At 48.4% G+C, this 27,972-nt stretch overlaps 1 protein-coding gene across 3 annotated transcripts in view; it reads left to right on the top strand.

Moving 5' to 3' along the window:
* The window catches only part of Ccdc88c (coiled-coil domain containing 88C), a 121,242-nt gene that overhangs the window by 85,154 nt on the left and 8,116 nt on the right, over positions 1–27,972 (top strand). The window contains exons 16-28 of one of the 3 annotated variants that reach the window (XM_031357540.1): positions 662–789; positions 1,705–1,846; positions 2,695–2,880; positions 5,060–5,221; positions 6,222–6,499; positions 8,649–8,792; positions 11,206–11,392; positions 12,715–12,860; positions 14,288–14,377; positions 15,826–16,064; positions 21,645–21,833; positions 23,372–23,440; positions 26,344–26,412. In XM_031357540.1, the coding sequence (XP_031213400.1) occupies positions 662–789; positions 1,705–1,846; positions 2,695–2,880; positions 5,060–5,221; positions 6,222–6,499; positions 8,649–8,792; positions 11,206–11,392; positions 12,715–12,860; positions 14,288–14,377; positions 15,826–16,064; positions 21,645–21,833; positions 23,372–23,440; positions 26,344–26,412 (2,029 nt within the window). The remainder of the gene's footprint in view (positions 1–661; positions 790–1,704; positions 1,847–2,694; positions 2,881–5,059; positions 5,222–6,221; positions 6,500–8,648; positions 8,793–11,205; positions 11,393–12,714; positions 12,861–14,287; positions 14,378–15,825; positions 16,065–21,644; positions 21,834–23,371; positions 23,441–26,343; positions 26,413–27,972) is intronic. The other 2 variants (XM_031357541.1, XM_031357542.1) reach the window with 2 other exon arrangements.

Below are 27,972 nucleotides of genomic sequence, written 5' to 3'. Positions count from 1 at the left end.
CAGGCAAGAGATAATAGCTCCTCCCTTCAGTGAGCTGTGTGGGGATTGTGGAGATGAACTCGACCTCATCAACATTCTGAAGGTTAACCATAGCCAGTGTTTAAACTCTGGTTGGGAGCATGTTTGCCTAGCATCCATGAAGCTCTCCTTAAGTTGGAATCCCAGCATAAAAAATCAGGCATGGTGGTGCATACTTATAATACTAGTACTTGGAGATAGAGGCAAGAAGGTTAGAAGTTCACATTTATCCTCAAATACACATCAAGTTCAAGGCCACCCTGAGTGACCTGAGACCCTATCTCAAAAATCTCCTTTCTTTATATTTAATTACTTGCTAAATGTGTAATTTTAAAAGGTCAGTCATATTAGTAGAGGTAATAATACTTGCTGCTAAAAGTCATCCTAACAGTATTTCTGGCCTGTTTCGGAGGAGAACATTCCGGATCCTTTTCTCTCTCTGTTGCCATGTGGTTTGTTATTTACAGCACAGGAGGGCTGGGAAAGGCTGTTCGTCCCTTTCTTTTGGTGGAGCATTCTGGAGTTAACCACACCATCAACTTTCCTGCTTGCCTGAAAGAGGTGGCTCAAAGCTATGACACCGTGGTGAGGCCGTACCCTCTCTGCCAGACTCCTGTCCACAGTAGTGTTTCCTGTCTTGCAGGACCTGGTGCTGGAGAAGTTGAAGAGCCAGCAGCTGACCAGTGAGCTGGACAAACTAAGCCAGGAGCTGGAGAAGGTCGGCCTCAGCAAGGAGCTGCTGCTGCAGGAGGATAACTGTCATGGTGACACGTAAGGATGGCGCCCTGCCCTGCGTTAACGCTCTGCTCTCTGATGAGCCTGAGCTTCTGCTTACTGTGACTTGACTCCCGGTGTCTGTCCTCTGCAGTTCAGGTCTTGGCCCTGGGAGTCTCGGAAGATATGGAAGGAGATTGTTTCAAAAAAGTTGTGGTGCTGACCAATACCCCCAGGGCCTCCTGCATGCCTGACAGGCTCTAAACTGACCTCCACCCAGCCACAAGAAGAGCCACTTCTCTTTTTAATTTGATGTTTGCAATTTTTTCCCAGCTATGCTTTCTTTGAACAGCGTGGCTTTTCAAAGAAATGTAGTATAGTAACCTTTTTCTGGATTTGTAACCAACAAGACTCACATGCCTGCTTTGACATGTCTGTTGCGATGGAAAGGCTGCAGGCCTGCCACACGGCTGGCACTGGGACCCTGGACTGATGGCTGGGGTTTTCTTAGATGGAGTCTCCCTGTCTATAAAGTGTTTGTGATAGAATACTTCTTTAAGAAGTGGCTGTAGAGCTGGGCAGTGGTGGCGCACGCCTTTAATCCCAGCACTTGGGAGGCAGAGGCAGGCAGATTTCTGAGTTAGAGGTCAGCCTGTTCTACAGAGTGAGTTCCAAAACAGCCAGGGCTACACAGAGAAAGCCTGTCTTGAAAAAAAAAAAGTGGCTATAAAATGTAGTCGTGATATTTTGTGTGATGGTGTTATGGATGTGTCAGCAGAAGAAACAACCCCTTCTCCCACTCCCTGCCAAGGGATCTGGACAATGGGTTTGGCTTCCAGAAGAGTTCCTGGAACACTTTCTGCCAGTGGTATATAAAACCAGCTTAGTGGGAAGGGTGTGTGTGTGGACCACAGGGAGATGGAATTAGAGGTGAAGGGGAATGAAAACTGTACTATTATTGTTTATTTTCAGAAAAGGCAAGATTTTGGAAGGCAAAAATGAATCAGCATTGAGAACAACACTAACTATGAAAGAAGAGAAGATTGTGTTTTTGGAGGCCCAGGTGGAAGAGAAAGAGAGCTTGAACCGCCAACTCCAGATTGAGCTGCAGATGGTGAGGGCCAAGTCTCTGTCATACCCTCCGCGGAGCAACCAGGGGCAGTGCTTTGGACAGATGATGATGAGCTGTAGGATCCTGAGGGTGCCAACCTCAGGGTGCAGGAGTTGGTCACACAAGAGCCAGATACATGGGGTTGGGGGGGTAGAAAGCTGTGCCTCAGGGCAATCCCACACTTCCAGGTAAAGTAAAGGAACATGAATCAGCCCACAGAACCAAGTGGAGACCTACAGGCTCCTAAGGCGCCTTGGGTGGGATAGGGCCTTGTATGAATATGTGATAGCTCTTGGGCACATACAAGTACACGTAGAGAACATGTGGAACATGTGCACATTCTACATACATATAGACATGCTTTCCTCACTCACACTTTCCATACATGTTAATAAGGTGTTTTACATACATGAACACTTGTGTACATCCAGTCTCCATCTATGGGTGGACTGACTCCACATGTATGGTTTCCCTTTTTGAACATGTGGCACACGCCTTGGTTACAGAGTTGATTTGGGATCTGAAGTCGGTCCTATGCAGAGCTGGCAAGGCCTCTGTGAGACGTATGACTGACTCTGCCTGGTCTGCCTCTGTTTGTGGCATAGACTGGAGGCTCAGGCAACCCATAAGAGCTGTCAGACGTGTAGCTAAGGTGGGGCCTGAGGCAGGCGTGAGTTCACATCCCCACCTTTCCTGTCTTTTGTGGGGAAACACATAGCAAAATAGAGCATCTGGCTCATCCCTCTCCAGGGGAAGAGTGGGTGAGTGTCTGAGGGGTCCTTCCCTACCCATTCCTGGGGCTCCTGCATGGCTCCTTCCTGCCTGAGTCTGCTTTTCAACACGACCTACAGGTAAAGAAAGAGTTTGAGCAGCTCAGGCAGACCCAGGAGGATGGAACCCAGGCACAGAACGTACTGAAGCACCCTCCGGGCAAGGTCACCAGTTACCAAGAGAAGGAGGCCTGGGGGCCCAGCCACAAAGAGGCTACCATGGAGCTACTCCGCGTGAAGGACCGGGCCATCGAGCTGGAGCGCAGCGTGAGTGGGCTCCCCGTAAAGTGACCGTACTACTTGCATTTGCCTCCATATAGCATATTGTCGCTGTAAACAGCATGGGATGGCAGAGGCCATGGAGGATGGATCTGATGGGACACTTGTTAAGTTGTCCCGGCCAAAGGACACACCCAGTCTCCCAGGCTGAACCCCTACCTGCTGTGACATGCCCAGAGCATGTCCACCAGCCCTCATCCCCATAGTGTTGGGTTTTCCAGAGCTGCATTCCAGTCCGTCCTCCCAGGCTGTGTCTAAGCAAAGCATTATTGACATGCATGATATTTGCACGGGCTCTGGCTGCTTTGCCACTGCCGGGGCAGGAGCAGAGATGATATAGCCACCAAACCTGAGGGTACTACCCTTGGCCCTTATCAGAAAAAGCTCTTCAGAGCATGCTTGGCCCTCTAGTTGTGTTTGCTTCACAGCAGTGACTTCCATGAAGTCCATTCTCATGCTTCTCAGTGGACCAGAGGACTGAGACTACATTAGAGGCTTTCTCAAAGGCACACTAATGAGGGGCAGCACCAGCCAGTAGCCTGGACCCTGCCTACCACCCTGGTTGATGGCATAATTGATAAGGCCTTGGCTAGTTTGCTGTTCTTAAGCACCCTCTTCCACTTGCTGTCTCAAGGGTATGGATAGCTAGTGATGAGGGCTTGAGCTATGTAGTCAATGGAAGAGTGTCTTCAGCTTACAGAAAAGTACTTTGGGGGTATTCCCATTGAAGGTTTCCACCTGGGAATCCTTTCCATATTCAATCATCAAATGATCAAAGGGAGTCGTGAAAGTGGCCTGTATGCCAGTATGCCCCAGGTTCCTATATATATATAGGCAGTAGTCCCTATATTATCTCCTTGTAAATTCTTTTTTTTTAATTAGATGTTTTCTTTATTTACAATATCTCCTTTCCCAGGTTCCCCTCCAAAAAGAAAGAAAAAATAGTAAAATAAAAAAACACAAACTAAAACAAACCCCTGTCCCCTCCCTGCTCCCCCTGCTCACCACCCCACCCCCTCCTGCTTACTGGCCCTGACATTCCCCTACACTGGGACATAGAACCTTCACAGGACCAAGGGCCTCTCCCATTGATGACTGACTTGGCCATCCTCTGCTATACACATGCTACTGGAGCCATGAGTCCCACCGTGTGTACTCTTTGGTTAGTGGTTTAGTCCCTGGGAGCTCTGAGGGTACTAGTTAGTTCATGTTGTTGTTCGTCCTGAGGGGCTGCAAACCCCTTCAACTCCTTGGGTCCTTTCTCTAGCTCCTTCATTGGGGACCCTGTACTTAGTCCAATGGATGGCTGTGAGCCTCTACTTCTGTATTAGTCGGGTACTGTCAGAGCCTCTCAGGAGACAGCTATATCAGGCTCCTGTCAGCCAGCAATTGCCAGCATCCACAATAGTGTCTTGATTTGATGATTGAATATGGGAAGGATTCCCAGGTGGAGCAGTCTCTGAATTGTCCTTCCTTCAGTCTCTGCTCCATAGTTTGTCTCTACAACTCCTTCCATGGGTATTTTATTCCCCCTTTTAAGAAGGAACAAAGTATCCACACTTTGTTCTTCCTTCTTGAGTTTCTTGTGGTTTGTGGTTTGTACTTTGTGTATTCCGATCTTCTGGGCTAATATCCACTTATCAGAGAGTGCATACCATGTGTGTCCTTTTGTGATTGGGTTACCTCACTCAGGATGATATTCTCCAGATCCATCCATTTCCCCAAGAATTTCATATATTCATTGTTTTTAATAGCTGAGTAGTACTCCGTTGTGTAAATGTACCACATTTTCTGTATCCATTCCTCTGTTGAGGGACATCTGGGTTGTTTCCAGTTTCTGCCTATTATAAATAAGGCTGCTGTGAACATAGTGGAGCATGTGTCCTTATTACATGTTGGAGCATCTTCTGGGTATATGCCCAGGAGTGGTATAGCTGGGTCCTCTGGTAGTACTATGTCCAATTTCCAGAGGAACTGCCAAACTGATTTCCAGAGTGGTTGTACCCTCTTTGTAAATTCTGTTCCTTGTCCGTTTCCAAGAGGGAAGCTATTAACTTCCTGTACCTTAGGACCCTCAGCTGCTTCTACCCTTGAAGAGTCAGTAAAACCCCAGGCCCCAGAAAGAGCTGGCCACACTGCGTGTAACTGGTGTGTGCTTCTCCCCTAGAATGCAGCTCTTCAGGCCGAGAGACAGCTGCTGAAGGAGCAGCTGCAGCACTTGGAGACTCAGAATGTGTCCTTCAGCAGCCAGATCCTGACCCTGCAGAAGCAGAGCGCCTTCCTGCAAGAGCACACCACCACCCTGCAGACCCAGACTGCGAAGCTGCAGGTAGCAGGATGGTGATGGCGTCTCCTGGGAGCTGCAAGGCCAAGCATGGGGGACCTGGAGACTGGGTGGTTGTTAAGAGGATTGCTGTATAGCATAGACTGCAGGCTTTGAATGTAGTAGAGAGGCTCAGGAGACATTTCCTACAGCTGGGCCTAGAGGTGCCTGGCTTAAACCTCATTTCTCTGCTTTTCAGTGTGTGTGTTAAAGAAGAGAGAGAGAGAGAGATTAGAATGGAGTAAGCTTGAACAGTTTCTGTGCAGTATACCTGGTAGAGCCGTATTTTGCTGATAGAGGGCAAATGAAGCTATGTGACCTGGCTTCCATCTGCTGGAAGCAGCCGGCAGGGCCAGCATGGCAGCCTGCTTATCATGTGGTCTGTAGGTGGTGGGAAAATGAAAAATTACTCATTAATGTAATTTCTGGGAAAAGTTGGAAAGTTACATATGGGACAGAGACAATAAACAGGAAACTTACTTGGCAAAGAAGTTGGGTTTGTTTTGTTAAAATAAGAAAATAGGATGTTGGCTTGTTACTTTGCTTTGTCTTGGAAAAAGTCTTTGTCTGGTTTTAATATCAGCATTTCTGGCCCCTGTTCAGTTTTTAATGTCTTGGGGTTGTGTTAGAATACTTTAAAAACTCAGGTGGTCAGATGTAGCCCGTTAATAAAAGTGCTTAGCATGTACAAGGTCCTCGGTTCAGGCCCTAACAGCACAAAAATAAATGCATAAAAATCAGTTGGTTGACAGTATTGTCTGATACTCAAGAAAATAGGCTTTAAAAATAATTAGTAATGACATGTAAGGGCTCATGTAGAAGGAGGACATGATCTCTGGAGTTGGTTCAGGATGACAGCCTTTTTGCCATGTTGGTCCCACTTCCTAAGCCAAGTCCTCAAGTTCTGGTAGCACTGTCCATAGCTGGCCAGCCTTGAGGTCCCTCTGAGGCTCTGTTGCTGGTCGTCCTTGGCCTGATCACACACGGGGCTCTGCTCTCCCTACAGGTGGAGAATTCCACACTGAGCTCCCAGAATGCAGCACTCAGTGCACAGTACACAATGCTACAGAGCCAGCAGGCTGCCAAGGAGGTGGAACATGAGGGTCTGCAGCAGCAGCGGGAGCAGCTGTCAGCTGTCTATGAAGCCTTGCTTCAGGACCACGAGCACCTGGGTGCCCTGTACGAGCGCCAGTCCTCGGAGTATGAGGCCCTCATCCGCCAGCACAGCTGCCTGAAGACGCTGCACAGGAACCTGGAGCTAGAGCACAAGGAGCTAGGAGAGAGGTGGGACCTGGAGGGTGAGGGAGACAGAGGTCTGGGGACAGGGTCCAGTGTATACATGTGAGGCTGTGAGAAACTGGGTGGGTCCTGGAGGGCAAGGGAGGCAGAGGTCTGGGGACAGGGAACAGTGTATGCACATGAGGCTGTGAGGGACTGGTGTGGGGTACGGCCTGTGGTGGAGGCAGCTGGTGTGTTGAGCCCCTTAGGCTGTCACAGAGCTCGAGGTACTTTCCTGGGGCCCGCATGTGCCTCCGTCTCTCCCCCACATTTCCTCTTGGCGGGCCACTTTGCATTGTTGCTTGCACCTGAGCTTTCTCAAGGGAAGGAAATGGAACCTTTAGCGACTTTTACTTCCTTTTTGTTTGTCCAGCTGGGGATTGTGGCCGGGGACACTGGGGCCAAGGAGTGCCATGGCTCACTCTGGCTCCGGGTGGCCCAGTGTAGACACTTGGAGACCTATTCTCTAAGAATTCTTTCTCCTTTTTCTTCTCTTCTGACCTACACCCCTGGGAAAATTCTGGCTACCGTTGTGCAGGGTTGTGTTCATTCACACTTCAGAATCCCTCTTCCAAGTCTGAGGCTAGAATGCTTGCTTAAAGGAAAAAACCCCAAGTCCTCCCATTGTTAGGTATTGAACATGTACCACAAAACACCAAGTAACCCCACACCTCTGATCTCAGCACAGTAGGAAGGTAGAGATGGCGGGGAGCAGGGAGGTAGTCCCCAGATGCCCTCCCTCAGATGCCCACACTACTTTCATCCTTTAATCCACACCAGCTGCTTTTTTTTCTTCTTCTTTTTTTTTTAAAGGTAAATTTTGCGTATGTTGAAAAATACTAAGTGCTAACTTTTCGCCATAGAGTCCCGGGTCCCAGGGTGTGTGTCCTTAAATCACCCACTGCTGGCTGAGCTCTCATGCACAGTCCAGATCACTGAGCACACACACTAAGGGTCCAGAGTCCTGTCTTGTTAGCTACGTAGTGTCCTTGGCTGGTTGGACATGGCCAGAGGCTCCTTCAGTCTGTGCACTGGGCTGTGAAAGCCCATCACACAGCACTAACAAAAGTCTGGGTTCTGTTTATCTGATACCTAGCTGGACTCCTGCCATAAATTTACTGTGTCTTGTCAAAAGCTCAGTAGTAAGCCAGACCCCAGAAGCCTGCTGGCCTTGCGCTTGATGTGTGTGCTCTTCTGAAGTGCCACAAGGGGAGCAGGGATTAGACAGCCTTGCTGGTCAGTTTGTGGCCTTTATTTGTCAACCTCGGATGATTCCCCAACAGTCACTGACGTGGCTGTGGAAGCCCAACAGCCCCCCTCATTGTATACCTCCGGCCACCATGGTGGGCCACCTCTGCACCTTGGCTGTTAAGTAAGTTTCCTACTTGGGGCTCCAGTGAGATGATCCAGGTACAGCTGATGTGGAGGGTAAAATTAGAGAAGAGACTGGAGACCCCAACAGCAGGACACCAACAGTGCTACATACTCAGAAGAGGAAGGGGCTTGGGGGAGCAGATTCCTGAGCAGGATGATTGAGAAATCTGCCTCAGACCACTCCTCCCACTGACTTGGAGATCCTGGGTCATCTGCAGGGTGACAGTCAGGGCTTGTCACCTTTCCATGTTGTGCTCTGCTGCCCCCCAGTGACAGCTGTGTAACCTGCAAGGATTGAGCAAGAAAGAGAATTCATTATGGCAGGGAGATCTCACCCACCCACTCCCAATACTAGGAACACGTGTGTGGGCTCCCATACAGATTGAGGAGGGATTAGCTGTTTCATACCATGGAGTTTAGCTGTTCATTCTGTGGTTTCCTTTAGATCTGCTGGTTCTTAGTGAACCACTTTGTAACACGAGTCCCTAAAATAAAAGGTGTAGAGTAAAACCCTCGTGCTCTCGAGTGACCTACAAGAGGGGCCAGGCCGTGACAGGGAAGCCAAGGGACCAGAGAATGGAAAATGAACCTGGCACTCGGAGCCAGTACTGGCCGAACCCACTCTGGCAACATTTACCTTGCTTCCCTGCTGTCCAGCCTCTCAGCTCTCCACAGAAAAAAGGTTTCAGAGGAATCCCTCCTTTCCCAGAGGGTATGCTTCAGCCTCCTGAGGTGCGAGTTGCTTGTTGTAGATAAAGCCTGGCCATACTTCCTCCACTAGGCACGGAGACTTACAGAAGCGTAAGGCAGAGCTGGAGGAGCTGGAGCAAGTACTGAGCACCGAGAGGGAGGCACTTCAGCGGGAGCAGAGGACCAGCGCCATCGCCACGAGTGAGAACCAGAGGCTTCGAGGAGAGCTGGACAGGTGAGTACCCGGGCACACCTGCCTAACCCCAGGAGTTGAAGAGGTGACGTCAGTCGTCTGTCCAGACCAGTCCTTGCTAAAAACCACTAGTGGAGGCTTGTGAACTCCTGGTCTTGTGTTCTTATGAACCGCATGATGTTGGCTAGGTAAGGAGCTGAGGGCTGTGCTGGGGGTTGGTTGGTGGGGGGTATGTGTGGGTGACTGGGTCGTGGTACTCAGCCAGTACAAGAAAGGGATGGGTCTTGTATCTGGGTAGGCATAGTCACCTTCAGATGTGAGCCCAGCCCTCAGGAGCCACTGTGGTCCTTAGTCAACAGATGCAGCCATTCATTAGGGCTTCGTTGTAACCGGAACCGCATCCCTATTTGTGGATCTTTTGTAGATATGCAGAGTTCACAGAATATTTGAGTCCTCAGGTTCACCCAGCTGCCTTGTTTCATCTTTCCCATTACGAACAAGTCTCTCAGGATCTGTTTTGTGTTTAGTGTAGAGTCCTTATCTTGCTGTGTAAAACAGCCCCAGGCCCAGTGCTCCAGGGCAGTCTTTGTCCCTTGTGCCTGGCAGAGAAAAAAACCTATGTTAGGTAAGCTTCCCCTGCCTGGAGTCACCACGCTACAGGCTGTGTTATATAAAACGCCTTTGAACAGGCACTCACCCGAAACTGCATCTAAATCAGTTGTAAACCATGTGGAGCCCTGTGTTCTCCCTATGAGCAAGGTTCAGTGTTCACTAACCATCATCTTTTCAGCAGTTTAATAGAGCTGGACTGCCAGCTACCACCCCTTCTTGTTTTAGAGATGAGGAAATCTGGTAGCTCAGAGATCAGGTAACACTCAAGGTGAAACCTTTGGTTAGCAAGATTGAGGGCTAAGTCCAGATCGGCTCTTGTTTCAGGTCTGACTGGGAGAAACACCGCTTCCTTCCACTTCCTGGTGTTACTTTATCCTGGGCTTTACAGACCCAGGTGCCTGTGGGGAAGGGGCCCGGCAAGCATTTGGGGAAGCACTGCCCCAGCGGGCACCGGCCGTGTTACAGGTTTGGAAGGTCACAAGGGTCCTGCAGTGGACTAATTTCGGCCACCTTGGGATCAGGTCATTCCTGTTTCTGATCTGTGAGGCTGGGTACCACATATGCAGCCGTGAAGCATCTGAATTCTCAGATGTTGATGGTGAAATTGGTTTTTGTGTTTGTTTTTAAGATTTACTTCTGTGTTTTAGTAATTGTGTGTATCTGTGTGTGGGTGTGTACACATGAGTGCAGATACCTGAGGAGGCCAGAGATGGCAGATCTTCCTCTACCTGGAGTTTATAGTTTGCGGGAAACAGGCCCTCTGCAAGAGCTGCATGTGCTCTTAACTACTGAGCCATCTCCCAGCCTGAGACTCAAGTTTTCGAAAAGCTAGCTGACTTATGAGAGGATGGCAATAAGAGTAGTAGGTTTACACAGTCCTTCACCTACACAACCCATTTTATAATCTCAGGAGTTAGAAAGCGCCACCAAGTTGGGCACAACATTTTTTTTTTTTTACAGTGACTAACTTTCCATATGTTTTCTTACAAAAGTATAATTAAATATGATTTCACCAGATCTGATTATTTAGGTAGGTTCCCAATACCAGGCTTAAGGCTTAGTCTTTCTCTTGTTGAGTTGATCTTAAGTCCAATTAGAGAGTCGTTGGTTACCACCAAGGTGCATGGACCATTACACTTGTAAGATTGTCAGGTTGTACTGGTGGTTGATGTGGTTTATGGGTGTTATGGCTGGGTGGGACTGTTGGTTGTCTCTCTCCTTTGAAAGCTTTAGAGGAAAAAATAATCTCTATTTTTCTTTTGATAGCACACATATACACACACACACACACACACAGACACACAGACACACACACACACACCCGAATGCCTAAGCTGTAATGTAAAAGGCCATGTGTCTTTTGTAACAGGCTGTGATATCCTCTTCATTTCAGTAGACAGCTCCATGAGCAAGATGGCCTGGGTTTGAGTGTAACCACCTAGGTTAGATCCTGGGCCTGGTGACTCAGAGCTGGCTGAAGCTCTGAGCTTCCGACTCACAGCTGTACAGAGAGTTTGAGGAGATCAAATGGGTTCCTCCTCATCCCTGAGAGACTCCTGGGAGACACACAGTCCATGATGTCCTATTGTGTCTAGTGTCTTAGCCTGCTTCTTGCCCTCCTCCCCCCACCCAGACCAGTACAGACGGCATCAGGGATGGCCTCCTAGAGCCCCAGAGAGCACAGTTTGAAAAGCAGCGATTTTGCTTGTACGTTACACATGGGTTGACTTTGCATGACTGCATAGTCTGCCACTGTCAGAGCAGATGCAAAACCCACTGTGCAGGCCTTTCTATCTTTGGAATGCGTTTTAGCCCTTTTGCCCCGTGGCTCTCCAACCCCTAGGATCAGTTTCCTGCACCACCAGCTGAAAGGGGAGTATGAAGAACTGCATGCCCACACCAAGGAGTTGAAAACCTCGCTCAACAACTCTCAGCTGGAGCTGAACCGCTGGCAGGTGCGCTTCGACGAGCTTAAGGAGCAGCACCAGAGCATGGACATCTCTCTGACCAAGCTGGATAACCACTGTGAGGTGAGACACCGTGAGGGGACAGCCTCCTCCCAGGTAGCTTCTCTGAGACTTGAGATGTCCTTGAAGCCAAGGTTAGACCAGAGTGCCACCTGTGGTAGGAACATCTCAGAAGCCACCTTGTCTGATATTTGCCCCACGAGGTTGACAATGTTTTCTTCCATTGGTTCTTTGGGACATGGCAGCGCCATCTTTGGTCCCTCTTTCAGTAGACAGCTACATGAGCAAAATGGCCTGGGTTTGAGTACAGCTGCTCAGCATGGATCCCCGGGGCTAGGTGATCAGTGGTTGGTAACACAGAGCTGTGTCAGAAATGGCCATTATGGGGAGCAGAGCCCTCCTTTAGGTAGAATTTCAGAGAGCTTCATATTTTAGGTGGAAGTTTAGATAGCTGAACAGAGAGTTTGAGGAGAGCAAGTAGGTTCTTCCTGATTTCTGAGAGACCCCTGGGAGATAACACAGGCAAGTAGGATAGGAGCCTGGCCTCTGCCTCCAAACCTCTGGGCCTTCCCATTACACCACAGTACTGTCCTAAAACAAAGTCTCTGAACTTCAGCCCACAGGCCAGTCCCTCCCTACCACCTGCACTTAGCCCAGGAACCAAGACCGGCTGGAGACATTTTTAACGGTTGGAACTAAAAATCAAATGAACGATACTTTGTGGCTAGTGAGAATTACATGAATTTTTTTGTCAGTGTGTGTGAATAAAGTTTTGTTGGGACACAGCCATTTTGGGTTATCCAACACAGCTTTTATGCTATACAGGTGCAAGACGCTAGATGACTTGGAAGACCCAAGCATAAAAGGCTTTCTTCCACAGCAGAGCCTTTAGTTGAAATATGGAAGCTGCGTGTGCAGTTAAGCACTTTGTAGTAGCCACCTTTGAAACAGTTCTTTTCTTCAATGAGATTAATAAATTTTTCTTTTTCGGTGCTGGGGATGGCACTTGCACTCCTGAGCCACCTCCCTGGCCCTCGTGAAATCAATTGTAATAACGCTTTATTTAACCAGTAATACCATTTCACATATAATCTTCTGGTCCCTCTTTTCATGCCAAGTTTTCAGCGTCTGATGTGCATCTTGCTTCACACAACCCTAGTGTCTAATCTGTGCTCTCGACAGCCCGGAGCTGCCAGGTGGGTCGGGCGGTGTGCTCTAGGGAATGCAGCCTTGCTGGCTTGTTGATCCATCCCAGGTCTACACTAGTGCAGACAGTGCCAAGGCGGACACCCTGTGAAAGTGTTCCTGTCCTTTGAGGGGCTGAGTTTGCAGTATAGCATCACGGGGTCATGTGGCGTCTGAACCACTGTTGGTCTGTGTTTCAGCTGCTCTCCCGTCTCAAGGGGAACTTAGAGGAGGAGAATCATCACCTGCTGAGCCAGATCCAGCTGCTGAGCCAACAGAACCAGATGCTTCTAGAACAGAACATGGAGAGCAAGGAGCAGTACCATGAGGAACAGAAGCAGTACATGTAAGTGGGCTGTGGGCTGTGACAGGCGGTGTGTCTATAAGGGGCCCCTGGACCACCATCCCTAGCCCCTCACATGATGCAATCTTCACTCAGACTCCTAATGCCCTGTCTTTCTCCTCCCCCAGTACACCTGTCACTCTCAGGATAGAACAGGCCCTAGCCATTAGGGTTTAGAGGGTTAGAGATGGAACTGTACCATTTTATGGAATGTGAGGTAGATGTTGGCTTGTGTCTATGTGAGGTTTCCTACATATGTGCTTTCTCTCTCTCTCTCTCTCTCTCTCTCTCTCTCTCTCTCTCTCTCTCTGTGTGTGTGTGTGTGTGTGTGTGTGTGTGTGTGTGTGTATGTGTTGGGGTGCATGCACATGTATGGGGAGGGCATATATATGTATATATACACACATATATATATATATATATATACATATACACATACACACACACATGGACAGGCCCTTCTCTGCTCCACCAGTGAAGTAATGTGAGCACTGACTGCCTAGGGCTTCACTGTCCCACGAGGCAGCTGACCACACAGGGGACCCCCAGAGCCCAGCACGCAGAGCAGACTCCCCAAGAAGCAGAGATGCTGGGGCTGTCGCTTGCTGTGATGTTGGAAGTGTGAGCCTTTTCCTGCCATTTAGGAACAAAGATTGGCTTCAGCCCCTGAGCTTCTTGGTTCTCAAACTCACCATTTCTAGCTGCTTTCCTCCTACATGGCTCTTCTGCTAGGGCGGGCTGCCGAAGGCATGCTCTGGCTTGCCACGGGCCCCACTCTTTGACCTTTAGCCTGCTGCCTTCTCTACTTGCCCCCTGGAAGCAGTTCACATCACAGGCTGTTAGCAGGCAGATTCCAGGCTGCCTCGGCTACACTGCTGTTTGCAAGCTCCGTGCCCAAGTGTTAACGTGCCTGACTGCATACGAGAGTGTCTGCGTGAGGGTGGAGGTGCCTGTGTCCACACGGTTGGCCTAACTGGGAAATGATGGAAATCTGCAAGCCTGAGTTCTCAGCTGGTCACAGACTTAGTCTCTTGAGCCCACCTAGCCAGACCCTGGGTGGTCTGGGAGCATTCGTACCTGTGCTTTTATTCATTTGTTTTTGTTTTGCTTTGTTTTGAAGTTTTAAGATAAGCTCTCATTTTGTAGCTTTGGCTAGACAAGAACTCACTGTGTAGACCAGGCTGACCTGGAACTCAAAGAGCTCTACCTTCCTCTGCCTCCTGAGTCGTGGGATTAAAGGAGTGTGCTACTGTGGCCAGATTCATAGCTGGTATGGCTGATCATAAATTCTTCACTCGGTGACCAGTATGGGGATGAGCATCCTCAGGCCTAAATCCAGACACTGACTTCTGATCCAGGTTGGGCTGCTAAGTACACTCACTCATTTATTTAAACTACATTGATTACCTTTCTGTCCCTTCTGTTCACAGAGACAAATTAAATGCTTTACGGAGACACAAGGAAAAACTGGAAGAAAAAATCATGGATCAGTACAAGTTCTATGACCCTGCTCCAAAGAAGTGAGTGGATCTAAGATCAGTGATCATAGCCAGCTTAGCTGAGAGACAGGACAGCCCTATGTCCCCCCTCCCCCCATTTACAGATGCCTTACCACAGTGGCTCTCAACCTTCCTAATGCTACAACCGTTTAATACAGTTTCTCATGCTGTAGTGACCCCAACCATAAAGTTACTTCATTGCTACTTTGTAAGTGCAATTTCGCTATTTGTTATGAATCGTAACATAAATATCTGAGATGTAGGATATCTGATATGTAACCCCAGAGGGATCGCAACCTGCAGATTGAGAACTGCTGCCCATATAGCAAAAAAGTTAGAGCTTCCCTCAGCCCCACCCTGTGTACCCCAGCTTGCCCCGTGAGGGGTGTCAGATGCCAGCTAACCCTGATGAGACATGGAGGTAACTCACCCATGAGATCTGATAAGAGGCAGAAGGCTCAGTCAGAGCCATTAAAGCCAAGTGGTATGGTTGCCTCAGAGTTTAGCATGATGAGACTACTATAGCCATAGTCCTGTGAGGGAAAGCGATTGAGCAAAACAGCTGCTTGGGCCCCACAGTTTTTAGTCATGAGCTACACATTGGCATTATCCCCTCTGTAGACCTCTGGGATGTCTACCACCATGAGCAGTGGCCCCAGGTTGTGAGGCTAGCTCAGTACCTGTAGTAGCACACCATCTCTTGCAATACCTCACTGCCCCTGAGTCTTGAGAGCTGTTCTTATGGACTATTTTGGCCAAGGCTGTGGAGTTGAAGTCACCACCATTCCTTCAAGGGAACTTCATTGAGACCCCCAACCTTAGTCTTCTGTGTGATGGGGAAACTGAGGCTGCCATGAGGAGTGGGAGTGGCGGGTATCTAAGAATGCCTTCAGTTTCTCGGAAGCTGCATTTCACTAGTTCCCTTTAACCCAAACACCTCCTGTGCCCCTGGGGCAGCTTGCTCACTGCCAGGGGCATAGTCAGTGAGCATCAGCCTTGTCATTGGTTAACGTGGGCAGGTAGTATGCATAAGAATGAGTTTTGAGTAATAAATGAATAGCTAGTTAGTACAGCCCCGTTCTTGCACATCTGGATGAGTAAGGGTACTATGGTATAAGTGCTCTTCTGGATGAGTAAGGGTACTATGGTATAAGTGCTCTTCTGGATGAGTAAGGGTACTATGGTATAAGTGCTCTTCTGGCAGATTGGCATGAGTTTCTTATACCACATACTTCTGCTACTACACAGTTGCACCCAAGAATTTGGCTCTTCAATTCCAGGTCTCAGGTGTTATAAGATCATGATAATATTTGTGAACATCGTCTTTTATTGAGGGTACTGGGATGGAATTTGGAGCCTTGTCAATTCTAGGCAAGAGCCCTGCTACCAAGCTGTACCTCCAGCCCAGTGCCATGGCTTGCCTCTTTGAGCATGGGTTTGTAACTTCTAAAAAAAAAATTTCTAATTAGGAAGAACCACTGGATTGGAGCCAAAGCCCTAGTCAAACTAATCAAGCCAAAGAAAGAAGGTTCCAGAGAACGAGTAAAATCCACCACAGATAGCCCCCCCTGGCAGCTGGAACCCTCAGATCCTGCCTCGCCAACTGCCTCTCAGGCTTTCAGATCACAGATGGAGAACTCTGACAACCCCTCTTCCAGCCCAAACTGTGCAGAAGAACGAGACACCCACAACGGACCTGTAGAGAAAGGTAGGTACAACTGCCAGAGGGGGCAGGGTAAGGATAGAGGCGCTGAAAGTTCCATTCACTGATGGGGTGTGCTGTGCTTCTGTGGGAATGTGGCACTCTGTGTGTCCATGTGAGCGTGTCCTCCTACCATGGGCATGTCACCAAGTCCATCTCTGCTATGGCCATGTTGCCTCAAGTACTTGATTACTTTAGAATGGGAAACACCATTCATTACGTGGACTGGTTGGTTATTTGAATGCCCGAAGTTAAAGCTTGGTCAGGCAGCCTAGGGGGACACAGCAGCTGATGTGTTTGGGGCTCCCTCGGGTGTGTCAGGGGTTATGATACGCTCTTTTTTGTACAGTGATCCCACGGGCATTTACCACATTTTTCACACACCCGCTTTCAGGAAGTCCTGAGTGGCTGTCGCTTTCCATCATTTCAAAGATACCTTGGCTCATCCTCCACACAGATTTGTCCTTGAGTCCTGTAGCCTCCGGACACTGGGGGTGGGTGTTTGGAGCTGGCCGGGGGCTCTGAAGTTAGAGCAGGGACACTAGCCGACTCTGCCGTAGTTTATCAAGTCTCTCAGGCCAGATGAGTGGCGCCTGCTGCTGGTAATGGCAGGTGGTGGCCTTCCACCTCTGAGGTTTGCATCCTATCCCTGCGCAGTAAAGATCTCTTCTAAGATACATTGTTGGGGCTGGAGAGATGGCTTGGCAGTTAGGAGCACCAGCTGCTCTTGCAGAAGATAGGGGTTTGATTCCCAGCACCCACATGGCAGCTCACAACCATCTGTAACTCCAGCTTCAGGAATCCCTTGTCCCCTTCTGTCCTCTACAGGCACTACATGCACATAGTGGACTTAGACACATACAGGCAAACAGTCATACACATAAAATAAAGACAAACTTTTTTTTTTTTTTTTTTTCCAAGACCGGTTTCCCTGTGTGGCTCTGGCTGTCCTGGAACTTACTCTGTAGACCAGGCTGGCCCCTCACTCCTGAGTACTGGGATTAAAGGCGTGCGCCGTATCTGGTCTTTGGGTTTTTGTTTTTGTTTTTAAATAAGACATTGTTGTGCACACATGCAAAAGGAAGAGCTTGGTGAGGTAGGTCAGGTATGGCACTGACGTTGCTTTCCCCGTCTCTGCCAGGTCTGTAATGACTGAACGTTTCTAAAACTGGGATCAAATTTAAGGTCTGTGATGGTATCAAAAATGACTCCCGGAACCTGAAATACAAGTTACCTTAAACCCTGAAAAGTCCACTGGTTTATTGGGAGGTGGGTTATTTATGCCAGACCTTCACCTGAGTAACGTAAACATTTATCAAAGACACCGGAACTTTCTGAATGTATGTCAGGGAGTCCAGTGCTCTTGGGGTGATGGAACATTGAGTAACAGGTGCCCTCTGTGTGGGTGAGGTCACATTCGTCACTACAAGTGGTGGCGTCGTCAGCTTGAGGCAGATGCACACGCACCTGTTAGTTGCTTCTCTGTTCGTCGTGGGGACAGGCGAATGGGAAAGGTGTGTCGGCGCTGAAGCAGCCGTGAAGTGTAACATTTGAGACAGGCTCTCAGATGATGAAATGCTGTAGCTGAGTCTGATCTGAACTCACTACATAACCCAGACAGACCGACCATGAGTGAGCTAGTGACAGACCTCCTACCTCAGTCCTGGGACTACCGGTGAGAGCAGCCACACCCAGAGAAGGCCTGTTACTTCCAGTTCCCCTACTGTTGATTTTTTAATGTTTCCCATTTCAGAGTGTATTGTCCTTACAGTTGACTGAATTAGCTATGTTCAGCTTACCCGAGTTAAGTAAACTTTCAAAAGCTCTGGGATAGTGGCACACTACTTTAGTTCCAGCACTCTGGTGGCAGAAGCAGGCAGATCTCTGAGTTGGAGGCCAGCCTAGTCTACAGAGTGAATTCCAGGTCAGCCAGAGCTACACAGGGAAACCCCATCTTGGGTAGGGGTGGGGTGACAGCAAGAAAGAAAACTTCAGAGGAGTATCTACCTGGTGCGGACTGCCACCGGGGGCTGAGTGCCCTTTGAAATACTTCACGTGCTTTCTGTCCCATCTAATCCGTAACAACCTATGAAGTGAACATCAATCACTACTGTCCATTTTTTGTGATTTACTTATTTTTTAGAAGGTGGTCTTGTGAAGGAAACCTGGGTAGTGTTCCTTTTAACACCAAGAAGGTAAAACTGATACAGTAATGAAGATCCAAATCCAGGTGTCTCAGCCTCAGGCCCCTAACGTGGCGCTACCTTCAGTGAAAACAGCTGGCGGCTCTGTACATTCTAAATAGTCCGGCTGTGGAGGTTTGTTTAATGCCACCTCAGCTGCGGTCACTATCTAGAACCCTTATTCTGTAATGTGGGATTTGACCACTAGATGGTGGTATAGCAAAAGAGGTCTCTTTAATCCTAAACCAGAAATCTGTTGGATCACTTAATAAATACTACTGAAAGGTATGTTCAGGAGCTTAGGTCAGTCGTCTGCTTTGTGATGTCTCTACTTTACAGGCCAAGGGAGGATGAAGTGAGTAGGGGGGATCCGAAGGGAAATAATTCTTCCAGGTCTTAGGAGGCTGGGGTATGAAAAAGACATTTTTGTGTTTTTGAGTACGTCTTGCCAAGGAGGTGATTTTAGAATTATAGACTGTTTGTAGGTGTTTTAGGTAGACCGTGTCCTGACAACGGGCCAACCTGTCATTAGGTGTGTCCAGTGTCCTAGAGTGGGAACAGCAGCTGTGTGTGAGCTGAGCAGTCAGGGAGCCTCTCATTAAAACGGCTGAGTAAGAGACGCTGGCTGCGGCGTTAATGAGCATTCATATTCAATAATTTAACACACTGAAATTGAAAAATCCTCCAAACCAGTGGCTCCTGAGGCATTGTACAGCTCTCCTGCTGTGCTTCGTGAGTAATGGTTGGCTCCGAGGTGCCACTAAAATAAATTGAGTCAGAGCATAAATGGTTCTGGCCCGGGTATCAGGCGTTGGTTGGACAGGATTCCGCTTCCCTAAGTACATTTTTGCTGACTTAGACGCATTTGTAATTATTGTTCATTTCATTTGTGTTTTTTTTTCTTCCTCTTTTCTCTCTTTTTTCCCTTCCTATCACAATGATAACAATTTAGCTTCACAACGCAAAAAGAGTCCTTTTTTGAGAAGCAAAAGCAAGGACAAAGACAAGGCTCCATTGGTCCACCCAGCTCTCTCTAAACGCCTGCGGTTCTGGTCTTCCTCTGACATCCCATCCTCCCCTAACGAGTCTGTCTCTTTCTCAGACATTGGGGATTTCTGATCCCTTCCTTTACCATGTGTCTACATCATGTGTCCCTCCTTCATTTCTGAAACTCAAACAACCAACCAAAGGAAGTTAATCCCTAAAGGCCACTCGGTCCCTTAGTGGACCCCTGTTCCTCCCCCAGTTCCAAAATAGCCATCGTGGATTCTGATTGCAAATAGAAGATGACTTGTCATGCTCCCTGGACCATTGCTTCAGCACAGCACAGTATTAGGGGACCCCAGGATGTATGCGCATTCAGTTGTCCTTGGGCCAGGAGGTTCATGCTAAGTAAGTGAAGAGGCCTCATGCTCCTCCCCCTCCCGCATCTGCAAGCTTCTGTCATGCCCTTGTGCAAAGCGGAAGTGGCCAGTTGTCGCTTTGCTTCCTAAAATACCCACCAGCAGGTGAGCCACCTTTCTAAAGATTTACTTCTAAGCAGCTAAGCCTTGTACCCTCTCTTTGTCAAAGCAGAGTCACTGCTTCTGCTCCTGAGCCAGCCAGCCGTTGTGTGTTTTAAAGAACTGACTGCACTGTTAGACCTTTTTGAGCAATTGAACCGATTTGGCCCAGCCAGACTGAAGTCTTATGACTGTGTTGCCATTCTCTGGCATCTTGGATGGTGAAATCAAAGCCACAGTGGACAGAAAGCGTATCAGGACATGAGTCACACCCAGAGCGGGGGAAGATGGTGACCAGAGAGGTCACCCCCATTGTCATGTCTCCATTCTTACACCCCAGCTCTGATTTGGGCCATGGCCCCCTGTCTCCTGTGTGCATTTTTCTTTTAACATATTCTCCTTTAAAGTGACTCACTGCTGATCACTTCATCTTAAAAGGAAAGCTTATTGCCATTGCTGTGCTCTGATGGATAACAAGTGTCGCCTTAGAAATTAGGTGGCCATAATAAACCCGTGTCTATGACAGTGTTAAGGTTAGTCACCATTGCCACTGACTTCAGCTTGTGACCCTGTCATTAAGAACTCCAAGCCATCAAAGCCCCTGGTCCCAGAGTCTGTCTTCCTCGCATGCTGGGAGTCGTGCTTGTCTCTGTGTGGTGCTCCCGTTTGCTCACCTCACCTCCCTCTGGACCTTCATTTCCACCTAACACACAGGAAGGCCTGTCACAGTTCAGTCTGGCAGACTTGCGTCTTGCTTCTCATAGGTTGTCCTCCAGAATCCAAATCCCCATTTCAGCTCACATCTAAGATCTGGGCCTTGAAAGCCAACAGAGACGAGCCATGAGGTTGAAGGGCTGAGGAGTCCGGTTTATGCAGGCGCAACCTCCGTCTGCCTCCTGGTCTTTGGTGTGAGGCATAGGCAGTGCATAGAAGGCCTGGCCGGCTGTTAGAAATGCTCCCGTGTTTTTATTTTGTTTTTTTGTTTTTGCTTTTGCTTATTTGGGGTTATTTTGTTCTGAGGTATTGGGATCAAACTGTGGGTCTTAACACATGCAATGCAAGAACTCTCCCACCGTGGCTGTGTCCTCAGCCCTTCCTGTTCCTTCAAGGCTTGTATCTGGAGATCCCAGACTCAATCCTATTTGATTTTCTTTTTATTTGGGAAGGGGATACTTTTCAAAATTATTATTTAATTTCAACAGATATACATGTTTGTAGCAGAAATTAACACTGCTTAAAAGCATGAGATGAGAGGTGAAGACCCCCTTGAAGGGATTAAAGTTTCTTTTTTTTTTTTTTTTTTTTTTTTTTTTTTTGAGTAGAAACTATTGTGAGCTTGGCAGTGAACTTTTTTGACATCTCAAGAAATTCAGTTGTCAGAGTCCTCAGCTCCTCAGTGGCCGGTGTGGAAAAGACATCGGCAGATGCTTGCTTGAGCTGTTGAGACAGGACTTGGAGAAAGTGTGCCCTACAGCTGACTTTTGAACCATTCAACCTTTTATTTATCCCCTTGAGTTTTGTTCCTTCCTGCCTTTTTTTTTCTTTTTTTCTTTTTTTTGGTTTTTCAAACAGGGTTTCTTTGTGTAGCCCTGGCTGTCCTAGAACTCACTCTGTAGACCAGGCTGGCCTCAAATCCGCCTGCCTTTGCCTCCCAAGTGCTGGGATTAAAGGCGTGTGACACCACTGCCCGGTTCTTCCTGCCAGTTCTAATGCTAACCATGTGATCTACACTGGAACTGGAGCTAGCCCTGTGGTGCCCTCCTTCCAGCTGCAGTTGGAAGCTCACCCCGCTTGTGTCTCTGTTGGTCTGTGTGCCCTGCCGCACCTGCTTTGGGCCTCAGTGTGCTTGCCCAGCCTTGGCAAAAGCTTACAGCCTCATTTCTCAATGTCTTCTGCCCCAGGCCCCGGGGACCTAAAACCAAAACGAGGGTCCCCACGTGGAGGCAGTGTTGACCACGCAGACACCTCCACTGACCCAGCTGCGAAGTCCTGGCCCTCGGAGCCTGGCTCCCGGACCTTTTCAACCTCCGCCACCACGGCAGCCCTTCCCAGCTCCACTCCTATTCCCAAGCACCTAGGCTGCACCAAAGGTGGGTATGGCCCTCTAAAGGGTGAGCTGTGGGCCTGGGGCTTGCCGAAAGACCAGACATATTATGAACAGAGGGAGAAGCTGATGAAGATTTCTGAGTCATACAAGCCTTGGCTCTGCAGCAAGCCAAGTGATTTTGGCCAAATAATTCAGCCATCAGTAGGCCTAAGAACCAGGAGGAAAGCCCCAGAATCCACCACCAGGATTGGCATTCAGGCGTTGGCAGTACCAGGGCTGGGCTAATGCCAGGCAATTCTCTGGAGTCTGGAGTTATTTCTCTTAAAAAAAAAAAAAAATGAGCAAGAGGCTCTCTAACCCAGAAGTCTACTGACAGAACCGAGGGCATACGTCCTGTATTGGAAGAACATCATCAGGGAAGGATGGGCTATATCCTAGCACTTTGGTGCCTGTATGTGTTCATGCAACATCTAATAGTCTTTGAGTCTCATGTGAAGGAATTCCAAGCCAGCTGACTTGGTCAGATGTTGCTATAGAAAGCCCATAGAAGCTCAAGGATTCTGTCGACAACCAAGAAGAACCCACAACCTCAAACAGAATAAGTAAATAAATAAATAAATTTTTAAAAATTAAAACAATGCAAAAGTCACTGACATAAAGTGTGGTGTCAGGAAGAATTGCTAAGAGAATGTTGAAGTGCCTAACAGTGATACGAAAGGTTCCTAGGTTCATGAAACCAGAGCAGGATGCCATGGGGAAAGTGATGGCAAGAGGGTGCCCAAGCTAGTCAACATGGGGAGGAATGCTAAACTGCCATAACCGGAGAGAGTGAAAATACAAGAAGAAAAAAAAAAGCAAAAACCCAAACCAGCTGAATCCTCTGAGGGGCTAGAGCTACAGGCTCAGCCCCGGGAGGCTCTGCCCCGGGAGGCTCGGGCATACACAGCCTTCACGCCCTAAGTATAGAGGACAAGCAACACACAGGACCCTCACAATCTGGACACTGGCAGCCAGTGGGTAGGTAACTGATTTAAATATCTGTTCAGAAGGGACCCCACGTTCAGTGCTCAGATAGAACCTGACATGCTTGGAGAGGCTGGCTGGAGAGTTCCCTGACTAATGTCCTGTTGGGAGCTGAGGGCTTGCTCACCCTCCCACCGTGGGTGGTGGGTCCCAGTTTGCCTCCTTTTTCTTTTCTCCTGTCACCCGATGGCATTGTATTCCTAAAAATAAATTGTTTTCACATACACCCTCTGCCTCTAGCTTGATGGCCTTTAGCGTTGGAAGGGTTCCTGGAGCACTAGAACCTCTCTGGTCCTGAGGCCAGAGCTCACATGCATCCTCTACCCCTTCATGCGCAGACACAAGGTGTGATTTACAGTTAAATGGAATCGGTCTAGTGTGTTAGCCTGTCTCCTCTTTCCAGCTAAACAGATGAGTAGAGGCACTTCACACCCCGTCCTTCACCCCAAGAGCTGGACCTTGCTGTGTGACATTGGTCACACAGCCAGGGACCAGGGTTTTCCCAGTGGGTTTTAGGCATTTTAGAATCTCAATGTATTAACTTTATTCTCATCTTAGGTTGTAATTCAGATGACAACCTCTGTGAGCCACCCTCGGAGCCCGAGGGCCCCTACCACAGGCAGCAGGGTGAGTGGCCGGCGTGGTATTTGTTGGTTTTTGTCAGTAGTACTTGGAGTTTAAGCTAAGGAGCATGGAAGTCAAGGAAATAGAGCACACAGAAAGGTGAGAGTGGAATTGATGGACTGGGGGTGAGAAGGCGGAGCCTCTCTGAGCCCGCCTTCTCTGCCCAGGAGCCTCATCACTGCTCTCACCAGACTTCCACAGCTAGGGGATACATTGCCTCCTACAAGCTCCAGGTTCTGGAAACTGTTGACGTGTCTACAACACCCTCCAGGTGTGTGTGCCAGGGAGTCCTGGTGACCAACATAGGGAATGTGCTTTAGGAAGGCTTGTGCTTTGTTCTTGCTTAGGTCCCACGTGTCCATGGTAACACCAAGTTGTGTGAAGTCTCAAATGATGTAAAACAGCGCGCGTTGGCCGGGCGGTGGTGGCTCACGCCTTTAATCCCAGCACTTGGGAGGCAGAGGCAGGTGGATTTCTGAGTTCGAGGCCAGCCTGGTCTACAGAGTGAGTTCTAGGAGAGCCAGGGCTACACAGAGAAACCCTGTCTCGAAAAACAAACAAACAAACAAAAAAACCAACCAAAAAAAACCCAGCATGCACACACACCCCAGGCTTCTCAAAACTAAAAGTTGCTTTGGGTTCCCACATGTCCTTTCTTGTCTCTCCTTTCGCCCTCCATCCTTGAGTCCAGGACAAGACAAGCACCGTGGCCAGTAAGCCATGAGCCCTGTTCTCAGTTTTTAAATTTATTTTTATTTTATGCGTATGCATTGCATGCCTAGTGCTCAGGGAGGCCAGAGAGGGTATTGGATTCCCGGGAACTGGAGTCATAGATGGTTATGAGCCACCAGACAGATGCTGGATATTGAACTTGGTCCTGGAAAAAACCTCTTAACTGATGGGCTATCTCTACAGTCTCTGAGTCTGTTTTTAGAAAGTAATTCTAGGGGTTGAAAAAGTGGCAGAGTGTGAAGGGCGCTTACCAACTGCAAGCCTGAAAACCTGGGTTTGATCCCATAATTCATGTGGTTGAAGGACAGAACCAACTACTGCATTTGCCCTCTGACCACCATACGTGTGCTGGCACATGAACACACGCGCGCACACACATACACACATAAAATAAGCAAATAAATGTTTAAAAAGTAATGGAATAGTGGGTGGCTCACCCACAACCCACATGGTAAAAGGGGAGAATCAACTTCTGCAAGTTGCCCCCTGACCTTTATACATATGAGTGTGGCGTGCGTGCGTGCACGCGAATGCACTCACACACACACACAAACACACACACACACATACACACACAAATAAACAAATGTTAAAAAAAAAAACCTAGAAGGGTAGGAAGAAATTCCTTAAAAGGGAAACGTGGCATGTTTACATGGGTACAGTTTATGTCTGATATGTTCAGTAGTTGAGGGCGCCAGCAACATCTCCATTTAGAGGATATGATGGTGTTGACATTAGCTATTTATGATTCTGTGAGTAAAGATAGACTCTTTAAAGAGGCCTCTTGGCCCAAAAGCCCTTCTGCCTTTATCGAGAGTGGGGGACTCTGTAGTGGGAGGGTGCCCTTCCAAGGGCACCAGCTCACTGAACCACCAATTTTAATAGCCAGTAGCCAAGTGTATGAACCACGGGATTCTTCCAACACCTCCAGCTTCTCTGGTTGGTATATGGAACAAAAAGAATTGCTTAATGAACACAGTTGTGCAGGCACGGTGGATCAGGCTTGTAATCCCAACTTTCATGAAGCTCTGGCCAGGGGATTGTGAGTTCAAGGCTACCCTGAGCTACCTAGTAAGGCGCTAACCCAAAATCTAAAGTAAATGATAAACCAGGTTCTTGGGCGGTTTGTGTTGCAGCGTCCCTTCGGTGCCCATGACAGAACAGCCTACATTTGTTTCTGGCAGTTCCCCCATCGAGGATCTCAGTCCAGTGCTTTTCCCAAGCACCGAGTCTTTTTCAACTCATCCCTAAATACTGTTTGCCAACAAGTGACTTCCAGGTGCCTGCTCTGCACAGAGCTTACCATGATTGGGACTTAGGTCCACGTAGACACTTGAGCTGACACCCCTTGGGGACAGCAAGTCGGGGGCCTTCTGGTGTTTCTGGGGGTTTCCCAGCGCTGCTCCACACCTGCCTGCAGTTAGCTCCAGAGCTACAGAGATGTTGGAACACTGTTCCTGTTTTTCGAGGTTCAGAGTCCAGCCGCAGAGGTGTTTTCTCAACCTGACACTGCTCCAGGCTGCCGTAGGCAGTCAAGAGAGGTCAGCGGACCCTAGAAGGGGTGGTCCACCGTGGCAAGTCTGGGATGACATGCAGACTGGACACCAACACTCACAAGGCCTGGGTTCCAACCCCCTTGTCCTACGAGCTTTGAGTTTTTGGACTAGAGCAGATAGGTGTTTGAGGCAAGTGACTGAAAGGAACCGAAGACAAGACGTGTACTGTGCTTACCTGCAGGAGGATGCTCCGGCACACACTGCTGCATTCACATACATGAGTGTACCTCATCCCTTTTTTGCCTGCGTTCCAGAACGCCTGGGGCAGTAAAACAGGTAGTCTCTGGGCTCCAACCCTGGGTTTGCCCAGAGGAGCCCTTAGGTACTTTTGTACTAGAATTCCATGGTGCGATCTACTTTACTCTCATTTAAACTAGAAGAAGCCTTAGAGCTGGTGACAGGATGGCAAGTCTGCTAAGTGCTGTGTCTAGCACTCAGTTGCTGAAGCCCATTGCCTCAGAAGAGTTTATGTGACATCCTACAGACCTTCCTGGCTGGGGAAGCTGGCCTGAGCTGGCGTAGAATCCCTGATTGTGTTTTCTTTTTCGGGTTGGGTGTTAATCCGGGATCTACCTGGTCGTTGGCCCTTTGTATTAAATGCAGCCGTTTTCCCCTCAGCATCGCGGCCGAGCAGCTTGGAGAGCAGCAGGAACACATCCAGCAACAGCTCACCTTTGAGCCTCAAGGGTAAGGCTCGCACCATTGCCGCTCAGAATCTTTATCACAGGGCATGAGAAGCACTCTGGTGCAGTCATGGGCCACACACCGAGGTTTCCAGCCCAGACCAACGTGTTTTGAACAAGTTAGGGCTTAGATCCTTTTTTCCTGCCTGCCCTGAGGATGTGGGTAGGTCACAGATCCTCTGGGTCCTAGCTGTGTGGAATAGGGACACGGACCAATGCTTTATTTTTCCCCCACTTGAAACCATGGATAAATGTGATTCTGTTTTGGAGAGGAGTTTTGTGTCCCAGGCTGGTCTCCATCTGACTTTATAGCTGAGACCAGAGTGTTACCATGCTAGTCTGTGTGGCACTGGGACCCTAACCCAGGACTCCATGCACATTAGCCAAGCACTCTGCCAACTGAAGTATGTCCCCAGACCGTATTCGATTAACAGAAATTTTAAATTTTAAGGGTTTTATTTCATGGTCTGTTTTCATATTTAGACCCCCTTGCCAGTTCTCCCTGAAGAGTACATATGCTGCTGTGTGACCTTAATTGCTTGAGATTAAATTGATTTTTCTTCCCTTCTATATGATTACCCACGGCATGTGGTGGGTGCTAAGTGAACTTATATTATGAGACTGAGTGAGAGCTAATGAGCATGCCAGGGTTAGTGATTTAATTTTCACAGCTTGCTTCAGCAGCACCTGTACTGCCACTGGAACAATGAGTACATGTAGCTCAGTTGATAAAGTGTTGGCTCAGCCTGAATGAAGCCCTGAATTCAGTCTGTAGTACCGCGTACACTAGGTGCATGCATAATCCCAGCACCTAGGAGGGCAGGGTAGGAGGATCAGCAGTTCACAGTTGCCAGCAAGTTTAAGCCATCCTGGGCAACATGAGACCTAGAGGTAGTGGTGGTGTGGTTTTTTTAAACTAACTAGCTAAATAATAAAACATGGAGAAATAATGCCTGCTACTTAGGTAATGAGGAAAAACCTTTTAAATATATTTTTAAATTTTAGGGAAAGTTTTCTACTTTTACTTTTTACCAGTTTGTTTTTGACATTTCTTTTTTGTTGTTGTTAACATTTTTTGTTTTGACATTTCTTTTCTTTCTTTCTCTTTGTGACAAGGTTTCTGTGTATAGCCCTGGCTATCCTGGAACTCACTCTGTAGACTAGGCTGGCCTTGAACTCAGAAATCCACTATATAAATAATAATACACTGTAGCTGTCTTCAGACACCCCAGAAGAGGGCATCAGGTCTCATTACGGGTGATTGTGAGCCACCATGTGGTTGCTGGGATTTGAACTTGTGACTTTCGGAAGAGCAGTCAGTGCTCTTAACCACTGAGCCATCTCTCCAGCTCTACCAATTTGTTAAGAGCCAAAGTAGGAGTTGAGGATTTTGCTCAGTGGAAGAGCGCTTGCTAGAGGCCCTGAGTTTGGTCCTCAGCTCTGGGGGGGACAAAAAGACAAAATAACAAAAAGGTTCAAGCCGGGCAGTGGTGGGGCACGCCTTTGATCCCAGCACTTGGGAGGCAGAGGCAGAGGCAGGTGGATTTCTGAGTTTGAGGCCAGC

The sequence above is a fragment of the Mastomys coucha genome, unplaced genomic scaffold (assembly GCF_008632895.1).
Source record: "Mastomys coucha isolate ucsf_1 unplaced genomic scaffold, UCSF_Mcou_1 pScaffold6, whole genome shotgun sequence".
Taxonomy (NCBI): domain Eukaryota; kingdom Metazoa; phylum Chordata; class Mammalia; order Rodentia; family Muridae; genus Mastomys; species Mastomys coucha.
The sequence above is the reverse complement of the archived record's forward strand: the minus strand, read 5'-3'. Positions and strand labels throughout refer to the sequence as shown.